Source organism: Nerophis ophidion, linkage group LG14, assembly GCF_033978795.1.
Source record: "Nerophis ophidion isolate RoL-2023_Sa linkage group LG14, RoL_Noph_v1.0, whole genome shotgun sequence".
Taxonomy (NCBI): Eukaryota; Metazoa; Chordata; class Actinopteri; order Syngnathiformes; family Syngnathidae; genus Nerophis; species Nerophis ophidion.
The window spans coordinates 15,105,124-15,125,712 of record NC_084624.1 but is presented as its reverse complement, the minus strand read 5'-3'; the positions used below and the strand labels follow the sequence as shown (position 1 = coordinate 15,125,712).

The 20,589-nt window shown below is 38.3% G+C and overlaps 1 protein-coding gene across 2 annotated transcripts in view; it reads right to left on the bottom strand.

The window, feature by feature from the left end:
• Positions 1–20,589, bottom strand: part of LOC133568177 (septin-7-like) — a 119,232-nt gene that overhangs the window by 43,017 nt on the left and 55,626 nt on the right. For both annotated transcript variants that reach the window (XM_061919922.1, XM_061919923.1), the window contains exons 5-6: positions 10,824–10,924; positions 1,659–1,793 (exon numbers count right to left, since the gene is read on the bottom strand). In XM_061919922.1, coding sequence (XP_061775906.1) covers positions 1,659–1,793; positions 10,824–10,924 — 236 coding nt within the window. The remainder of the gene's footprint in view (positions 1–1,658; positions 1,794–10,823; positions 10,925–20,589) is intronic.

Sequence of the window (20,589 nt, the reverse complement as noted above, 5' to 3'; positions counted from 1 at the left end):
CCACATAGCGAAGGAGATAAACCATTTGATTTCTTATTATGCAGCTCATTTTTATTTGACAGTTATTGAAATATATTGGGACATCATGCACATAAGTGCACTTCGAAATGTCTCACTCATAGCTTGTTCTAAAATGTCTCTGACAATCATGCACTTTCTGTTTTGAAATGACATGAATGTTTGTGCCACTGCTTGATAAATACAGTTTTGGTCAATAGACTTAGTAGTGATTTCCCTCTCTGCATGAAAGTTTAAAATGAGCATATATTAATGCAGTATGAACAATAATGTTTAAATGTAGACACATAGAATCATCATACTGCTGTGATTATATGCATCAAGAGTTCATTCAAGGCTGAGGCAAAATATTGAGGTAAATATCGTGTATCGTGACATGGCCTAAAAATATTGAGATTAAAAAAAGGCCATATCGCCCAGCCCTACTACATAGAATTCGGATTTGTAGATATTTGTGTTTAAAGGGGAACATTATCACCAGACCTATGTAAGCGTCAATATATACCTTGATGTTGCAGCAAAGACCATGTATTTTTTCAACCGATTTCTAAACTCTAAATGGGTGAATTTTGGCATATTAAACACCTTTCTGTTTATCTGTCTTTTAGCCATGACGTCAGAACGTGACGTCACCGAGGTAATACACCCGCCATTTTCATTTTCACATTACAAACACCGGGTCTCAGCTCTGTTATTTTCCGTTTTTTCAACTATTTTTTGGAACCTTGGAGACATCATGCCTCGTCGGTGTGTTGTCGGAGGGTGTAACAACACTAACAGGGAGATATTAAAGTTGCACCACTGGCAAGAAATCTGCCGCCAGACCCCCATTGTGAATGTACCAGAGTGTCTTCACATTTGACCGGCGATGCTAAGACAGACATGGCACAGAAATGTATGGATAACCTGCAGATTAAGTCAACGAAATCACGAAAGTCCTGATCGTTTGGTCCGCACATTTTACCGGCGATGCTAATAAGGCAGCCATGCTATGGGCCAATTCATTAGGTACACCCACGCTATGGCCGAATAGCGTCAATAGCTATTCGCTCAATAGCTTCAATTTCTTCTTCAACTTCGTTTTTGCTATCTGCCTCCATACTCCGACCATCTGTTTCAATACATGCGTAATCTGTTGAATCGCTTAAGCCGCTGAAATCCGAGTCTGAATCCGAGCTAATGTCGCTATATCTTGCTGTGGTAACCGCCATGTTGTTTGTATTGGCAGCCCTGAGTGACGTCAAAGGGAAATGGATAGTGGTTTCGTGGATAGCGAAAATAAGGCACTTTAAAGCTTTATTTAGGGATATTCCGGGACCGGTAAAATTTTGAAAAAAACTTCAAAAAATACAACAAGCCACTGGAAACTGATTTTTATTGTTTTTAACCCTTTTGAAATTGTGATAATGTTCCCCTTTAAGCGCTAAATAAGTAAAACTTTGACAGATTGATTGATGTCCGGGGACTGGAATGTATTAATGTAAATTATTATGTGTGTTTATGGCCTTTTCTAATATTAACCCTAACAGTGTTTGAGCAGTGCGGGTCAGGTAATAACATTTTTATTTTTCCCCCTCAACCCGCCAGGCTGTAAACCCTGTTGTATATCCCAAATTCAACTGATCCAATAATATACTCACCCGTGTCCTGAGGGTGCAATGAAATATAGACAGCAGTGGACCCTATTATCCGGCATCGACCTGCGGTTCACCCTCGATTCTGCGTTCAGGAAGTCCTCACACTTGCTGTCAATATAATTGATGACTGGCTGCCAACTGAAAAAGACAAAGGGCATCGTGTCTGATAGTAACATACAAACATTTGCATTACATTTTAAATTAAACCAAAACAATGACTAGGGATGTAGCAAAATCTCAATCTCACGATACGATATCGTTACAGTATTTGGGCCATAGTACGGTATTATTGTGGTATTGGAACAAAAAATAAAGGCTAGAGTATAAAATAAAGGGGCAACAATGATATGGATAAACACACTTACTGTAGTGTAACTGAACATAATGCTCAAATTTTGTAATTATGTTTATTACTACACACAAATATTTTAAAGTGTAAAGAATAGTGCAGCAAAATAGACCTACAAATCAGCAATCATCAATCTTCACCAAGACGTCACTTTCCTCACTTAATTGACGTTCAAGGCACCCGAGGGTCTTGTGAGATGACGCCGGCTGCGGCCAGGTCAGTATTACGAAAAAATGATGGAAACACTTTTTATTTCAACAGACTCTCGCCCCGTTGGTGCTTTCAAAACTCTACAGACCGACTGCACAGTTCCTATCTTCACAATAAAAGCCCTGCCTAATCCTGCCCGCGCTAACAGAATAAGAGTCTCAAAAAGCTGGTATGCATAAACTAGCAAGCTACGGAGTTTGCCACCAATGTATTTCTTGTAAAGTGTATATAAAAATGAGTATGGAAGCTGGACAAATAAGATGCCAAATAAACCAAACACTTTCATGGAGGATTGGACAGGAAGGAGGACTTTTTGTTCTCCTCCATTTGAAAATGAAGACGTTATTATCACTACTGTCTGATTCCAATCAATGCAAGTCATCAGAATAAGGTAATACTAGGGGTGTAACGGTACACAAAAAATTTGGTTCGGTACGTACCTCATTTCAAAGGTCACAGTTCGGTTAATTTTTGGTACAATAAGAAAACAACAAAATATTAATTTTTTGGTTATTTATTTACCAAATTTGCAAAATTTTCCACCAAAAATATGTTTCTTAGGGGAATATTTGATTTGAAGTAATCGGAAACTTGGATAGGTCAATAATTCATAATAACCTTGATTTTGATTCAATATTATGTTATGAGCAATGATAGTTTGAAAAAAAAAAAAAAGACAGCTTTGTTTTATTAGGTCAACGTTGCAACTTTTTCTAAATTAAATTTAGCCTTTAAGCTTTTTTATTTCACTTTTGTTTGTGTTTTTGTTTATTTTAATAGTATTTTTAGAATGTGCCGTGGGCCTTTAAAACATTAGCTGTGGGCTGCAAATGGCCTCCGGGGCACACTTTTGACACCCCTGCTATAGATCCATCCATCATCTTCCGCTTATCCGAGGTCGGGTCGCGGGGGCAGCAGCCTAAGCAGGGAAGCCCAGACTTCCCTCTCCCCAGCCACTTCATCTAGCTCTTGCCGGGGGATCCCGAGGCGTTCCCAGGCCAGCCGGGAGACATAGTCTTCCCAACGTGTCCTGGGTCTTCCCCGTGGCCTCCTACCGGTTGGACGTGCCCTTAACACCTCCCCAGGGAGGCGTTCGGGTGGCATCCTGACCAGATGGCCGAGCCACCTCATCTGGCTCCTCTCGATGTGGAGGACCAGCGGCTTTACTTTGAGTTCCTCCTGGATGGCAGAGCTTCTCACCCTATCTCTAAGGGAGAGCTCCGCCACATGCCGGAGGAAACTCATTTCGGCCGCTTGTACCCGTGATCTTATCCTTTCGGTCATGACCCAAAGCTCATGACCATAGGTGAGGATGGGAAAGTAGATCGATCGGTAAATTGAGAGCTTTGCCTTCCGGCTCAGCTCCTTCTTCACCACAACGGATCGATACAACGTCCGCATTACTGAAGACGCCGCACGGATCCGCCTGTCGACCTCACGATCCACTCTTCCCTCACTCGTGAACAAGACTCCTAGGTACTTGAACTCCTCCACTTGAGGCAGGGTCTCCTCCCCAACCCGGGGGGAGAACCATGGACTCGGACTTGGAGGTGCTGATTCTCTGCTATATATAATAAAAAATAAAATCTGATAAATTTATGGATAAAAAGCAACGTTTATCATAACTCTCTTGCTCTCTCTGTCTCTGCCCCTCCCTCACGAATGTTGCTGCACACAATTTGTTTTGTTTTTACCCCTGAACGTACATTGAAAATACACACAACCCTAACTTAAAATGCCGGACATTTGAGGCATTTAAGAAACTCCACCCGGACAGCCCCGCAATTGAGGACATACCCGGTGAAAAAAGGAGGTATGGTAGCTCGGTCGCTGCTAGCATGCTGTGTTTTTTTTTTTTTGATTGATTGAAACTTTTATTAGCAGATTGCACAGCACAGTACATATTCCGTACAATTGACCACTAAATGGTAAAACTTGAATACGTTTATCAACTTTTTTAAGTCGGGATCCACGTAAATCAATTCATGGTGCCTCAGTGTGCATTGTTTACACAACGTGCGGTGCACAACTTAAGATGTTTGTGTGGAACTCATTCGGTACGCCTTCGAACCGAACCGAAACGGTTCAATACAAGTACACGTACCGTTACACCCATAGGTAATACACCTACTTATATTCTTGTCTTCATGAAAGAAAGGAATCTACATGTGTTAAACATGCTTGTATAATGGTCAATGCCAAGAAAACGGAAATGCTTATTATTGGTCCTGCTAAACACCGGCACCTATTTAATAATACCACCTTAACATTAGACAACAAAACAATAACACAAGGCGGCTCGGTAAATAATCTGGGTATTATTTTCGACCCAAGTCTCTCGTTTGAGTCACACATCAAGAATGTTACTAAAACGGCCTTCTTTCCATTCCGTAATATCGCTAAAATTTGTTCCATTTTGTCCACAAGCGACGCTGAGATCATTATACTGTAACGTATTATTTTCAGGTCTCCCGCTGTGCTGTCGAGCATTAAAAGATTACAGTTGGTACAAAATGCAGCTGCTAGACTTTTGACAAGAACAAGAAGGTTTGATCATATTACGCCTAGACTGGCTCACCTGCACTGGCTTCCTGTGCACTAAGATGTGACTTTAAGGTTTTACTACTTACGTATAAAATACTACACGGTCCAGCTCCAACCTATCTTGCCGATTGTATTGTACCATATGTCCCGGCAAGAAATCTGCGTTCAAAGAACTCCGGCTTATTAGTGATTCCCAGAGCCCAAAAAAAGTCTGCGGTCTATAGAGCGTTTTTAATTCAGGCTCCAGTACTCTGGAATGCCCTACCGGTAACAGTTCGAGATGCCACCTCAGTAGAAGCATTTAAGTCCCATCTTAAAACTCATTTGTATACTCTAGCCTTTAAATAGACTCCCTTTTTAAACCAGTTGATCTGCCACTTCTTTTCTTTTCTACTGTGCCCCCTTCTCCCTTGTGGAAGTGGGGGCACAGGTCCGGTGGCCATGGATGAAGTGCTGGCTGTCCAGAGTTGGGACCCGGGCGTGGCCTATGCATTGGTTGGGGACATCTCTGCGCTGCTGACCCGTCTCTGCTCAGGATGGTCTCCTGCTGGCCCCACTATAGACTGGACTCTCACTATTATGTTAGATCCACTATGGACTGGACATTCACAATATTCTGCTAGACCCACTCGACGTCCATTGCATCCGGTCTCCCCTACAGGGGAGGGATCACCCACGTCTGTGGTTCTCTCCAAGGTTTCTCATAGTCATTCAGATTGACATCCCACTGGGTTGTGAGTTTTTCTGAACCAAGGATGTCTTTGTGGTTTGTGCAGCCCTTTGGGACACTTGTGATTTACGGCTATATAAACAAACATAGATGGATTGATTGATTTAACACCTTTAACTTGTTAACAAAAACGACTCGACTGGACTGTCACTATTATGTTAGATTCACTATGGACTGGACTCTCACAATATTATGCTAGACCAGGGGTCGGGAACCTTTTTGGCTGAGAGAGCCATACAAGCCAAATATTTTTTAAAGTATTTCCGTAAGAGCTGTATAATTTTTTTTATTTTTTTTAACACTGAATACAACTAAATGCGTGCATTTTTAAGTAAGACCAACATTTTTAGAGGACAATAAGTCCCTTATTGTTTTTAATAACATTGTTATTCTGAAACTAAACAAAAATAAATATAATACTTCTTACTATTAATGCGACTTCTTGAACAGGTGCGGTATAAACCGGATGGATGGATTAAAATGCATGACACTGTTTTATATTTTGAACGTTATTTTTAACACTGCGATTACCACCGGAGTTATTGATTACTTATCGTGTTAAGCAATGTCCGCTAAGATTTATCTGAGAGCCAAGTGCAGTCCTCAAAAAAGCCACATCTGGCTCTAGAGCCATAGGTTCCCTACCCCTGTGCTAGACCCACTCGACGTCCATTCCATTCGGTCTGCGGTCCTCTCCAAGGTTTCTCATAGTCATTCACATTGACGTCCCACTGGGTTGTGAGTTTTTCTGAACCAAGGATTTCGTTGTGGCTTGTGCAGCCCTTTGGGACACTTGTGATTTAGGTCTATATAAACAAACATTGATTGATTGATTGATTAAAGACCTTTAACTTGTTAACAAAAAAATCTCTTTCATAAATTAATAAATATATATGAATGAGGTAGATTCCTTCGACTTGGTCAACTGAAAAGTAGTTCGCCTGCAGAAAAAGGGTGGGCACTCCTGGTTTAGTGTCCTTCAGCTTTTAACTTCCTGAGAAGCATCGTCCTCTGCAATGGATATTTTTGGATATTAGGAGAACGCTGATTCTCAGGAGGTTATAATATAAATACCTCACAAAATGATGTTTGGCCTCACTGGCTTCTTGGTTTCCTTGGTTTTACATCAAGGATATTTTCCAGAAGACGGTTCATCAAGTGGCCAATTACTCGTATTTTTCGTTGTAGATGTTGTTCAATTTATTTGTTCAGTTTTTTCTTTTTTTTTGCATTTTCACGCTCCCACATGAGGAGTTACACCTAAAGGAAATAACTGCTTGTCTACTCGTTCATCAGACCAACGAAAGACTCCAACAACATGTTTTGTCCTCCATCGTTTTTAGGTTTATCATTAAACCGAAATGTGTCCATACATTTTAAGTTTAGTTTTTAAGATTTAAACATTGCAGAAGGTTATTTGCTCTGTTTGCGGGCACTGCACAAGGGATCATGGGAGATGTAGTTTACTTCTCAGACCAGCCCAAGTAATAGCACCCGAAAAAAACCTACTTGACGACGGTAGGCAAGGCAGCTTTATTTGTATAGCACTTTTAATACACAAGGCAGACTCAAAGTGCTTCACAGACAACAATGTGAAATTGAATAAAATAAAAGCAAAATTAAAATGCAGACAATAAAAATAAACACAGTGCGGACGTTAAAAGTTAAAAGATTAAAAGATTTAGCTGAAAGCTGAGGTGAACATAAAAGTTTTCAGTTTAGTTTTAAAAGTAGTCAGAGTTGGGGAAAGTCTGACACCTTCAGGAAGTTTATTCCAGCTATTTGTTGCATAGTGACTGAATGATGCTCTCCCTTGATTTGAGTTAACTCTGGGAACCGCTAACAGATTGGTTTCAGAAGATCTTAGTGATCTAGAGGGCTTATATAGTGGGAGCATATCAGTGACGTACTTCGGCCCTAGACCATGTAATGATTTATATGTGAGCAGGAGGATTTTGAAATGAATTCTCTGATGTACAGGGAGCCAATGTAAGGATTTAAGAATTGGTGTAATGTGCTCAGATTTTTTGGTCTTTGTTAGAACTCTAGCAGCAGCGTTCTGAACCAGCTGTAGCTGCCTGACAGTTTTTTTGGGAAGACCTGCAAGGAGACCATTACAATAGTCTAGCCTACTGGTAATAAAGGCATGTATAACATGGGTGTCAAACTCTGGCCCGCCATGTAATTTCATTTGGCCCTTGAGGCAATATCAAATTAACATTAAAGCTGGCCCACCGGTATTATACAGTGGCTGTGCCGCTGTAACACCGCATTCACCGCTAATATTCATACTTGCCAACCCTCCCGATTTTCCCGGGAGACTTCCGGAGTTCAGTGCCCCTCCCGAAAATCTCCCCGGGCAACCATTCTCCCGAATATCTTCCGATTTCCACCCGGACAACAATATTGGGGGCCGTGCCTTAAAGGCACTGCCTTTGACGTTCTCTAAAACCTGTCGTCACGTCCGCTTATCCTCCATACAAACAGCTTATACACAATCATAAGTGAATGCATTGCATACTTGGTCAACAGCCATACAGGTGACACTTGAGGGTGGCCGTATAAACAACTTTAACACTGTTACAAATATGCGCCACACTGTGAACTCACCAAACAAGAATGACAAACACATTTCGGGAGAAAATATGTACCGTAACACAACAGAACAATTACCCAGAATCCCTTGCAGCACTAGCTCTTCCGGGACACTACAATACACGCTACCACCTAAAAGGTTAATTTGTTCAACCTTGGCCCGCGGCTTTGTTCAGTTTTAAATTTTGGCCCACTCTGTATTTGAGTTTGACACCCCTGATGTACAAGTTTTTCTAAGTCTTACGCTGACATGAGCTCTCTAAGTCTTGTTAAAATTTTGAGGTGATAGTAGGCCGATTTTGTTACTGATTTGACTGTCGAAATGTAAATCAGAATCTAAAATAACCCCAAGATTTCTGGCTTTATTTGAGGTTTTCAGGGACAGTGATTGAAGGTGTTGGATGACTTTAAACCTTTCTTTTTTGGCACCAAAAACAATTATCTCAGTTTTATCTTCATTTAGTTGTAGGAAATGTTGGCACAGCCAGTGTTTGACTTGCTCAATGCACTGGCACAGAGGATCTATGGGGCGATAGTCATTTGGTGATAGCGCTACATAGATTTGGGTGTCATCGGCATAGCAATGATGGTCAATGTTATTTTGCATGATTTGTCCTAGTGCACTGAAAAAAGCGACTTTTTGGAGCTGTAAACTCTATTGGAGTAACTGTCGTAATTTATACCTAATATTTTTAACATTCAGTAAGAACTAGTTTCTTAAGTAAAATTAAACATTTTATTAACGTAATACATGAATTATGGAGGAAGAGTAAGTTTTACTTATGTTTCCTCATACTATTTAAATGTTTAATAGTTATACGTACATAAACCTAAGAATATTACATAAACTTTACTCTGAAAATCTAGTGTTTTGAAACGCATGCACGACAACGCATGCGCACAGCACAACAGGCTCTGGCCGACTGGTTCTGCTCCGGCCGTTAGGATCACTTCACAGAGCACTGCAAGGTGCCATTATGGGTAATTCTTATCTTGCGTTTATAATGTGTTACAGAGTCTATGTTCTCCAGAAATGTATTTGGTGTGGGTTCACAGAGTGTGGCGCATATTAGTAAGAATGTTAAAGTTTTTTATATCACAACCGTCAGGGTAAAAGGTATGGCTGTTGAGCAAGTATGCATTGCAAACTCGTATTAAAAGCGTTGTAACGCATGCGTCCTTCCGGCACGTAGACAGGATGGTGTAAAGGTGGGCGCGATGACATGCTGAAGAGCAGCGGTCCTCAACCACCGTGCTGCGGCCGCAGAATAATTTTTTAATTAAAGTCTTTTTAATCACACGTCATTGATAAGCGTAGGAGTGAGAAGAGGTTTTAAAATAATTAGCGCTCCGATGGCTATACAAGGAAATATGGTATATAAAATTTACTTAAAATTTTGAGTAAATTGATGTTCCCGCTGATGAAAAACAAGTAGACTTTACATAATTTGTTTAAATAAATATAACTTAAAACTTTGATGTAATTAAGTAACTGTTACTTTATATATTCACATTTGTTATGTTATATGGTAAGTAGAATTGAATTGATACTGGCAAGTGAGTGTTACTTGATACTGCAGCATTAAATTTTACTTAAATCATTTGCGTGCAAATACTTACAATAAGTAAATCTTAAGAGTTATTTTTTTCAGTGTGGGGGCATATAGATGTTAAATAAAGTTGGCCCCAAGATTGAACCTTGGGGGACTCCACACGTTACGTTGGTTGGTTCTGATACAAAGTCACCAATGGAAACAAAATAGTTCCTATCTTGTAGATATGACTTGAACAAGCTTAAAACTGTGCCTGAGATCCCCACCCAGTTTTCCAACCTGTCCAGAAGTATTGAGTGGTCGACAATGTCAAATGCAGCACTGAGGTCCAATAACATTAATACTGAAGTTTTGCCAGAGAAGGGCCTTCTCTGTGCTGTGAAGAGGTCGAAATCCTGACTGGAAGTTGTTGTGGCAGCCAGTAGAAGCCAAGAAGTGATTTAGTTGTTGGATGACAACTTTCTCAATTATTTTACTTATGAATGGTAGATTTGAAATTGGTCTGTAGTTGTTGATAACAGAGGCATCTAGGCTATGCTTTTTTAGAAGAAGTTTAATGACTGCAGTTTTGAAACCTTCGGGAAATTGACCGATTGAATAGAATTATTAACTATTTGCAATACGTCTGTTGTTAGGCAGTCAAAAACATTCTTAAAGAAGTTGGTAGGTAAAACATCAAGGCAGCAGGTGGATGACTTTAGAGCTGTCACCGTTTCCACTAGAGTTTTAGTGTCTTTGTCATTAAAGCTTGCCATCATTGCTGTGTTACTTTTGCCTAAATGGGGTGGTGGTCCTGCTATTTTACTTGAGATATTGATGGTGTGTCTGATGCTTTCAATTTTATCAGTATAAAAGAATGCAAACTCATTGCATTTCTGCGTCTGTCAACGGTTGCGAATAGAGTTTTGGCCTTATTAGTGTTGCTGTTTATGATATTGGAGAAGAATGTTTCTCTAGCACTTTTTAAGACTAAATTGTAGGCCTGGAGGCTTTCTTTATAGATGTCATGGTGAATATGAAGTTTTTTATTCCGGCAGATTCAATCAGCCTTCCTGCACTCTCTTCTCTGGGCTTGATATCGTCACATACTACGGCATTATTGCTGGCATTTTCAAACCGAATTGCCGCGATATTTACAATATCATTACAACCCTAACAATGACACATTGGACAAAAACACTACTTACCAGTTACTGTTATCTACTGCATCTCCAAATCCTGGGGTGTCAACAATCGTGAGGGTCAGCTGGACCCCCCCTTCTTTTATGAGCACTTTGGACTGCTCCACCTGAAACACAAATCCACCTATTCAATGATTTGCATTCAATATTATAAAAAGGAAAAAAAAACTAGGACTGTCTTGATCTGACATTGGTCCGATGGCATCTTCAACAAAAAAAATAAAAAAATAAAAATGGAAATTTTAATTTAAAAAAAAGGGATCATATGGGTTTACATGTAAAACGTCCGATACAATCTCCAATACAAGCAATACTGCAGCGCGTTTCTTATACAAAAATGTAAAAAAATATCTTCCAATGAGGATACATTTTAGTCAATCCAATTACAAAAAGGTAAACCTCCTAGTCTAGAAGCTAGAAGCGACACAACACCTAAGCACACAAGCTACACCAGTGGTTCTTAACCTTGTTGGAGGTACCAAACCCCACCAGTTTCATATGAGCATTCACGGAACCCTCCTTTTTTTTTTTTACAAATTCAAGACAAAGTTATATGTTTTAGGTAACACTTTAGTATGGAGAACATGTTCTAAGTAACAAAGACATAATTTTGAGTTTTTTGGACACTAAGGGAACATAATCTAAGTAAAAAAGACTTAATTTAGAGTTATTTGGTTAGGGTTAGGGTTTGGGTTAGAGGGTTAGGGCCAGGGTTGGAGGGTTAGGGTTATAACAAGCCCATGCCGAATAAGGCATTAATAAGTACTTAATAATGACTAGTAAGAGCCAATATGTTACTAATTTGCATGTTAATAAGCAACTAATTAATGGTGAATATGTTCCCCATACTAAAGTGCTACTCTGTTTTTTTACTGGTGCACAAAATGAACGGTGCATGAACATCACCTTGTTCAACCAACAAAACCAACACAGTGCATAAACTCACAACAAATTACACACCTGTAAATCAGTCTGACTTCTGCTGTTGCCGTATCCGTAGTACGCCGATAGGGTGAAGTTTTTATATACACGATGAGTCGGGTGTGTTTCGACCTCCGCCGAACCCCTGAGCCCGACTCACCGAGCAACTAGGGTTCGATCGAACCCAGGTTAAGAACCACTGAGCTAGACATACATAGTAAGTGTCCTTCATTAAACAACATTGCAGTCTAAAACAGCACATTTGTTTATACAAAAAATTATCAAAAAATAAAAATTGCATACTACTTACACATACAAATTCTCCGAGGCAGAAATGTATTAGAAAGTATCCAGTAACAAACGTGTCCGTTTTATTCGACTTACGACATCATAAGCTTAACTTCAAGAATTATTGTGGCCACTAGGTGTCACTAAAAAAACAATTACCGCTCCACTTCAATATAATTTATTTATTTTTATTTTTTTGTCCTGTCCAGCTTTTAGGCAAATCATATAGTGGATGAAGATGCCCATATCAGCTGTTCAGATTTACTTTACAAAAGAGAAGTGTAGGATACTTCTCCTGTTGCCTTATTTGTATTTGATTACATTGATTGATTGATTGATTGATTGATTAAATGTTTTTACAAACCCCATTTCCATATGAGTTGGCAAAATGTGTTAGAAGTAAATATAAACGGAATACAACGATTTGCAAATCCTGGAATTGGATTGCATTGTTATAGTATTGCTGTGTATTGTTTTGTTGAATTGATTAAAAAAAATAAAACATAAAAAAATAATTTTAAATCGATTTAAAAAAAAAATGACGATCGATTCAGAATCGCACAAAGTGAGAATCGCAATTCAAATTCAAATCGATTTTTTTCCCACACCTCTAATATATATATATATATATGTAGGTGTGGGAAAAATCACAAGACTACATCTCTACAGAACTGTTTCATGAGGGGTTCCCTCAATCATCAGGAGGTTTTAATGGAAGCATTCACATACAATGGTTTATATAGGGCACAGAGTGGGTGGGTACAGGCAGACGTAGGGGTGTGGTGATTGGCTCATGTGTTACCTAGGAGGTGTTTCCGTCTGTGGCGGCATGTTGAAATGATTTCACTGCGCTTGTTGAGGGATGATAGATCTGGATGATATATAATAAACAGTTTCTCTTTTAAGCATAGTTTGCATCTTTTATTACCACTGTTGTAAGGTGTGCTGGATGCAAGAATTTGCCATGTTATTGAATATTCAACATTATTGTCTTTGAGGTTCCAAATATGTTTGCTGAGTTCTGTAGAATTCCGCAAAGTCTGGTTTCTAAAGGAGGCGTTGTGATTATTCCATCTTGTTTTGAACGCTCCTTCGGTTAATCCTATGTACGTGTCGGATGTGTTAATGTCCTTGCGTGTTACCTTTGCTTGGTAAACGACTGATGTCTGTAAGCACCCTCCGTTGAGAGGGCAATCAGGTTTCTTGCGACAGTTACATTCCTTATTGGTTTCAGAGTCGTTTAGTCTGGGGGTAGGCAGTCCTTTTGCAATTGCTTTGTTGTGGTTTGAAATGATTTGTTGTATGTTATTCATACAGCTGTAGCTCAATTTAATGTTGTTCTTGTTGAATATTTTTCTTAGGGTGTTGCCTTTGGGGAAGTGTTTGTCGATCAGAGTGAGGAACTTGCGGCCGATGTTGGTTGAGACGTTTTTGCTGAATGGCAGAGTGTACCAGATGATGTTTCGTTTTCTGCTCTTTTTTGGTTGGTTTCCTGGAGTGGGTTCATAGGTGAGGGTGAAGTTGTATCCGCTTTCATCAGGTGCTTTCTGGTACGGGGGGGTTGCTTGGTCGAATTCAGCTTTGCTAGATGACAGCATCGATAGCCTTTTATTAATTCCGGTAGGTATTCTTTTCGTGGTGGTGGGTGGGTGGTACCACGCAAGGACATTAACACATCCGACACGTACGTAGGATTAACCGAAGGAGCGTTCAAAACAAGATGGAATAATCACAACGCCTCCTTTAGAAACCAGACTTTGCGGAATTCTACAGAACTCAGCAAACACATTTGGAACCTCAAAGACAAAAATGTTGAATATTCAATAACATGGCAAATTCTTGCATCCAGCACACCTTACAACAGTGGTAATAAAAGATGCAACCTATGCTTAAAAGAGAAACTGTTTATTATATATCGTCCAGATCTATCATCCCTCAACAAGCGCAGTGAAATCATTTCAACATGCCGCCAGACGGAAACACCTCCTAGGTAACACATGAGCCAATCACCACACCCCTACGCCTGCCTGTACCCACCCACTCTGTGCCCTATATAAACCATTGTATGTGAATGCTTCCATTAAAATCTCCTGATGATTGAGGGAACCCCTCATGAAACAGTTCTGTAGCGATGAAGTAGTCTTGTGATTTTTCCCACACCTACATATTGCGCTCTACCACGGTATCGAGCACTATTCTCTGGATAATCCAATCAAGACACATACATACATACATACATACATACATACATACATACATACATACATACATACATACATACATACATACATACATACATACATACATACATACATACATACATACATACATACATACATACATACATACATACATACATACATACATACATATATATATATATATATATATATATATATATATATACATACATACATACATACATACATACATACATACATACATACATACATATATATATATATATATATATATATATATATATAGTTATATATATATATTTATACAGTGGGGCACAAAAGTATTTATTCAGCCACCAATTGTGCAAGTTCTCCCATATAAACTGATGACAGAGGTCTGTAATTTTCATCATAGGTACACTTCAACTGTGAGAGACAGAATGTGAAAAAAAAATCCAGGAATTCACATTGTAGGAATTTTAAAGAATCTATTTGTAAATTATGGTGGAAAATAAGTATTTGGTCAACCAGTCAAAGCTCTCACTGATGGAAGGAGGTTTTGGCTCAAAACGTCACGATACATGGCCCCATTCATTCTTTCCTTGACACGGATCAATCGTCCTGTCCCCTTAGCAGAAAAACAGCCCCAAAACATGATGTTTCCACCCCCATGCTTCACAGTAGGTATGGTGTTCTTGGCATGCAACTCAGTATTCTTCTTCCTCCAAACATGACGAGTTGAGTTTATACCAAAATGGATACATGGATGATACAGCAGAGGATTGGGAGAATGTCATGTGGTCAGATGAACCCAAAATAGAACTTTTTGGTATAAACTCAACTTGTCGTGTTTGAAAGAAGAGGAATACTGAGTTGCATCCCAAGAACACCACACCTACTGACTAAATACTTTTTTGCCCCACTGTATATACATATACATATATATATATATATATATCTAGATAGACGTATATATCTCAAGTATGCCAATAAGTGGAATTTACAACAAGGATTCACTGAAGATAATTCACTTACTGAATCATCCAGTATTGTACCACGTAAGCCAAGTCTGCTATTTGGAGCATTTTGTGCAAAGTCAAACATGCACAAAAACCTCAAAAATGCTGGCTGCCCAAATACTATCATTACAACAAAACAACTTAAGAGTTTATTCTGCAAAGCATCTCAAAAAAATATAGTTCTCACTTTTAGTCAGCCTTTTATTGTATCGTGTAAAGCAGGGGTCGGGAACCTTTTTGGCTGAGAGAGCCATACAAGCCAAATATTTTTAAAAGTATTTCCGTGAGAGCCATATAATGTTTCTTTTTTTTAACACTGAATACAACTATATATGCGTGCATTTTTATGAAAGACCAACATTTTTAGAGTATAATAAGTCTCTTATTATTTTTAATAACATTGTTATTCTGAGGCTAACCAACAGTAAATAAAACACTTCTTACCATTAGTGCCACTTCTTGAACAGGTGCGGTAGAAACCGGATGGATGGATGAAAATGCATGAGAATGTTTTATATTTTGAACGTTATTTTTGACACTGATTACCAGTGGAATTATTCATTACTTATCGTGTTAAGCAATGTCAGCTAAGATTTATCTGAGAGCCTGGTACAGTCATCAAAAGAGCCACAGGTTCCCTACCCCTGGTGTAAAGGGACAATACTATAGAAATAAAACTGCAACACAAAGTAATGCTAAAATGTCATTTATCCAACTAAAGGCTTCATAACTTCTGGACAATGTCCCTTGTTTTTCAACACACTTTTTTCATCATTGTTTGTGAAATGAAGACGTAAAAATCATCATTAGGGTTTTATGTAATTGAGCTGAGCTAATGAGCAGGCCGGCTGCTGGGTTATAGACAACCTTTCTTCCTTCCTTCTGCTCAAGGCTGCCCATCAGCTGCTCACCAAGTGATTTATGTATACACGGTAAATTTATCCCACACCGAGATGATATCAATCCACCAAAAATGTTTTCTTCCCATACACTACCGATTACTGCTTTGTTATGTTTGTCAGTCTATCCTGAGTTAACATCGAGAACTGACCAAATCTTCTAACAATAACCAGTCCCTTTACCTAACCTATATTCATAATATGTTTGACCTTTGTTCAGATTGTATATACATTACAAAACAAATTGAATGGTATCCGTTTTTTAACATAAAAAAATCTCTGTCAGACGTGACTGCTTCAATTGTTAATCCATTGTTTCCCCGCTGGGTTTCTTTCGGTAGGATACAAATACACGGTTCCCTCACAACTTTATGGTTTACTTCTAAGACTTACTATGGCCCTGCAATGAGGTAGCGACTTGTCCAGGGTGTACCCCGCCTTCCGCCCGATTGTAACTGAGATAGGCGACAGCGCCCCCCGCGAGCCCGAAAGGGAATGAGCGGTAGAAAATGGATGGATGGATGGACTTACTACAGTCTCAGTGTATCGTAGATTTTTGATTTAAAATATGTATTTTTTTTAAACAGGTACTATAACATCCATTTGATAATATCAGCCATCTTTTTTAGTAGCAAAGATTCTTTGACCACGTGACATCATAAATTGCAAAACATTGGCTGTCCTGGCCACATTCCAGCATCATGTTTGCTAGAGCCAATTTTTATGTTGGCTGTTCTGCTTGTGTGTTTTTGAAAACATTTGAATTAATTTTATTTCAATACAATGTCGTCCAAAGAGGTCTGCGCCTTCTAAGGCTTGTGGCACGGAATCTGCATAAAATTTTAACATGCTTACGTTAGTATGATGACATAGAAAAAGATAGCATACTTCTAGGATATTAAAAACACACTAATTATAGGTGCAAACATACAAAATTAGCTAAAGAGCTAATTGAAAACACTAACATGCTTTTGTTATCAGGCTAACATGAGACATGTAACCATACTTTCAAAATGGCACCAAGTATCAAAATCCATGATTATTAGGTTAAAATATACAAAATTAGCTGAAAAGCTAGCATAAAATGTTAGCATGTTAAAATAAAAGAGGTTAGCATAAAGCACGTTAACTGTGAGCATACTCGCTCCACAGCAATGAGTATTAAAAACCATGATTTTTAGGTTTATACAAAATTCGCTAAAAAGCCAGTATTAAACATTAGCTTGCTAACGGACTCACAAGTACACTAACATTTTATTATATATATGTAATTATATATATATGTATATATATATATATATATATATATATATATACATAGTATATGTAAATATGACTATACATATATAAATAACTTTACATATGAATAAATACATATACATAAATAAATAAATACATATAAGTATATATATATACACATAAATATATATATTTACATACATATATACATGCATATATACATATACATATATGCATGCATATATACATATACATACATACATATATACCTACGTATACATATATACACATACATACATATATTTACATACATATATACATGCATATATACATATACATATATGCATGCATATATACATATACATACATACATATATACCTACGTATACATATATACACATACATACATATATACACATACATATATACATACGTATACATATATATACATACATACATATATACATACATATATACACATACATACATATTTACACATAAATATATACACATACATACATATATATGCATATATACATACATATATACACATACATACATATATACACATACATACATATATATGTATGTATGTATGTGTATATATATATATATGTATGTATGTACCGCAGAGGCCACCACAGTGGATATGTTTCTTTTACTTTTTATCCATAGCTGTATGTAGAAGTGTCTGGTTGTATCTGCTGCTTTAATGTCTTTAATGTCCTATGTGTTCTTTGATGTTTGATGTTTCCCTCTTACACACATGTAAGAGGGATGTGTGCTATGGCTATGAGTTGTTGTTTTTTTCCCTTGGCCTCAGTCTGCACCCCCTCTCCAGGGCACAGGCTAAGACCGATTTTTTTATTTTATTTTAATCTTCTATTACCTGTATCTCATCTTTTTTTGTAAGGGGCGCTGGAAGCCGGCAGACCCGTCAGCGATCCTGTTCTGTCTCCCTTTAATGTTTGTCTGATCTTGAATGGGATTGTGCTGAAAATTGTAATTTTCCTGAAGGAACTCTCCTGACGGAATAAATAAAGTACTATCTAATCTAATCTCTAATATATACATACACATATATATATATATATATATATATATATATATATACTGTGTATATATCCATCCATCCATTTTCTACCGCTTATTCCCTTTTGGGGTCGCGGGGGGCGCTGGCGCCTATCTCAGCTACAATCGGGCGGAAGGCGGGGTACACCCTGGACCAGTCGTATATATTGTGTATATATATATATATATATACTGTGTATATATATATATATATATACACTGTGTATATATATATATATATACACTGTATATATATACACTGTATATATATATATATATATATATATATAAATGTTTGTGTGTGCGTCTGTGTCTATATATCAATCCTTCTTAAATAGTCCGGCGCCCCGTGTGACCCGTGGGGGGCACGCTTTTTCGTTTGCCGTACCAGAATATTACGAAGCGTATGTAGCACATGGCTTCACTTTAACCACGGTGGGAGACAAGGAATGACTGGTGTGATGTTTCCTTTAATGTTAATAAGCATAGGTATAGCTATAACAACTTTATTGCAAAATTAAACTATATTAATAGTCACGGTGAAGAGTGGGGGGGGGGGGGGGGGGGTGATTCTCTTCTTCCTTGGGGGGGTGACAGAAAAAAATATTGGAGAAGCACTGGTATATATGTAACTATATGCACATACACGCACACAATAATCATACATACATATATGTTCTGTATACATACAAATATATGTATACATACATACACATATACTGTATATGTGTAGACATACATATACATCCATATATCTATACTTACATATATCTATATACATACGGGACGAGCGGTAGAAGATGGATGGATATATGTAGACATATATACATATACATATATACGCATACACATATTTGTAACAGGTTACTTACTGTATGTATTTGATTCCACTTGTTCCAACAAGGATTTATGTGAGTGCTCAAAAGTGTCCCCTCTCAGACATGGGCTATAAATAGGCTGGACTGGCATTGCAGCCGCCGGATAGACGTGAGTAGGGGAGCGCAGCTCAATACAAATGAATAGCCAATTAGCTTTGATGCTAACATGATGTACTATTTTTTATAGTGTGTTATAAAGAGGCACACCGTCTTGACTGGTGCACATTCCATTCAAGGAAGTAGACGGTGTCCATAACATCACTCAAGTCTCCTGTCTATCATTACCACAAACAACGCAGAGTCCAGGGGGCTTGAACTGGCGACGATTACAGTATATTCAGTGTGGGTTATATATACATACAGTTGTGCTCAGAGGTTTATACACCCTGGGAGAATTGAGGATTTCTTGGCCATTCTTCATTGTGTTATGAATGATAACACAAAAAAACTTTCTTCCACTGCTACAATTCCTTAAAGGGGTCTTGTTCATCAGCCACACCGGTTACACTGAAGGTTGTGATATAAACAAGTTTAACACTCTCACTAATATGTGCCACACTGTGAACCTACACCAAACAAGAATGACAAACACAAACACATTATAAACGCAACATAACCAACCACCCTTGACCGTGCGTCGGGTGAAGTGGGCGGGGTTTGGTGCTAGCGGGGTGTATAATATAAGCAGTAAGAGTCATGGATGTATTGCACTCTGGGTAAATGTTATGTTGCGTTTATAATGTGTTACAGAGCCGATGTTCTCCAGAAATGTGTTTGTCATTCTTGTTTGGTGTGGGTTCACAGTGTGGCACATATTAGTAAGAGTGTTAAACTTGTTTATATCACAACCTTCAGTGTAACTTGTATCACCCAGTATGCCTTCCAATCTCGTCCGTGTGACGAAAGAATCAGCGAAATGCATGCAACAATTGAAGGTTATTCCAAGCCTTCAGTGCTAAAAATAATAACGTTTTTTTTTTATTTATTAAATGTGCTCTTCGTGATGGTATCCTCACATCACTCTCAATTTTTTATTGCATGCCATTGGTGAGTGCAGGGGTGAGAAAAGGTTTTAAAGTTATTACCGCCTGCTTACTACTACCGCATGCCTTCAATAGGCGCAGGAGTGAGAAGAGGTTTTAAATTAATTAGCGCCACGGCGGCTATTCAAGGAACTACGGTATACCTTGATGTTGCAGAAAAAAGACCATATGTTTTTTTTAACCGATTTCCGAACTCTAAAAGGGTGAATTTGGCGATTTAAACGCCTTACAATT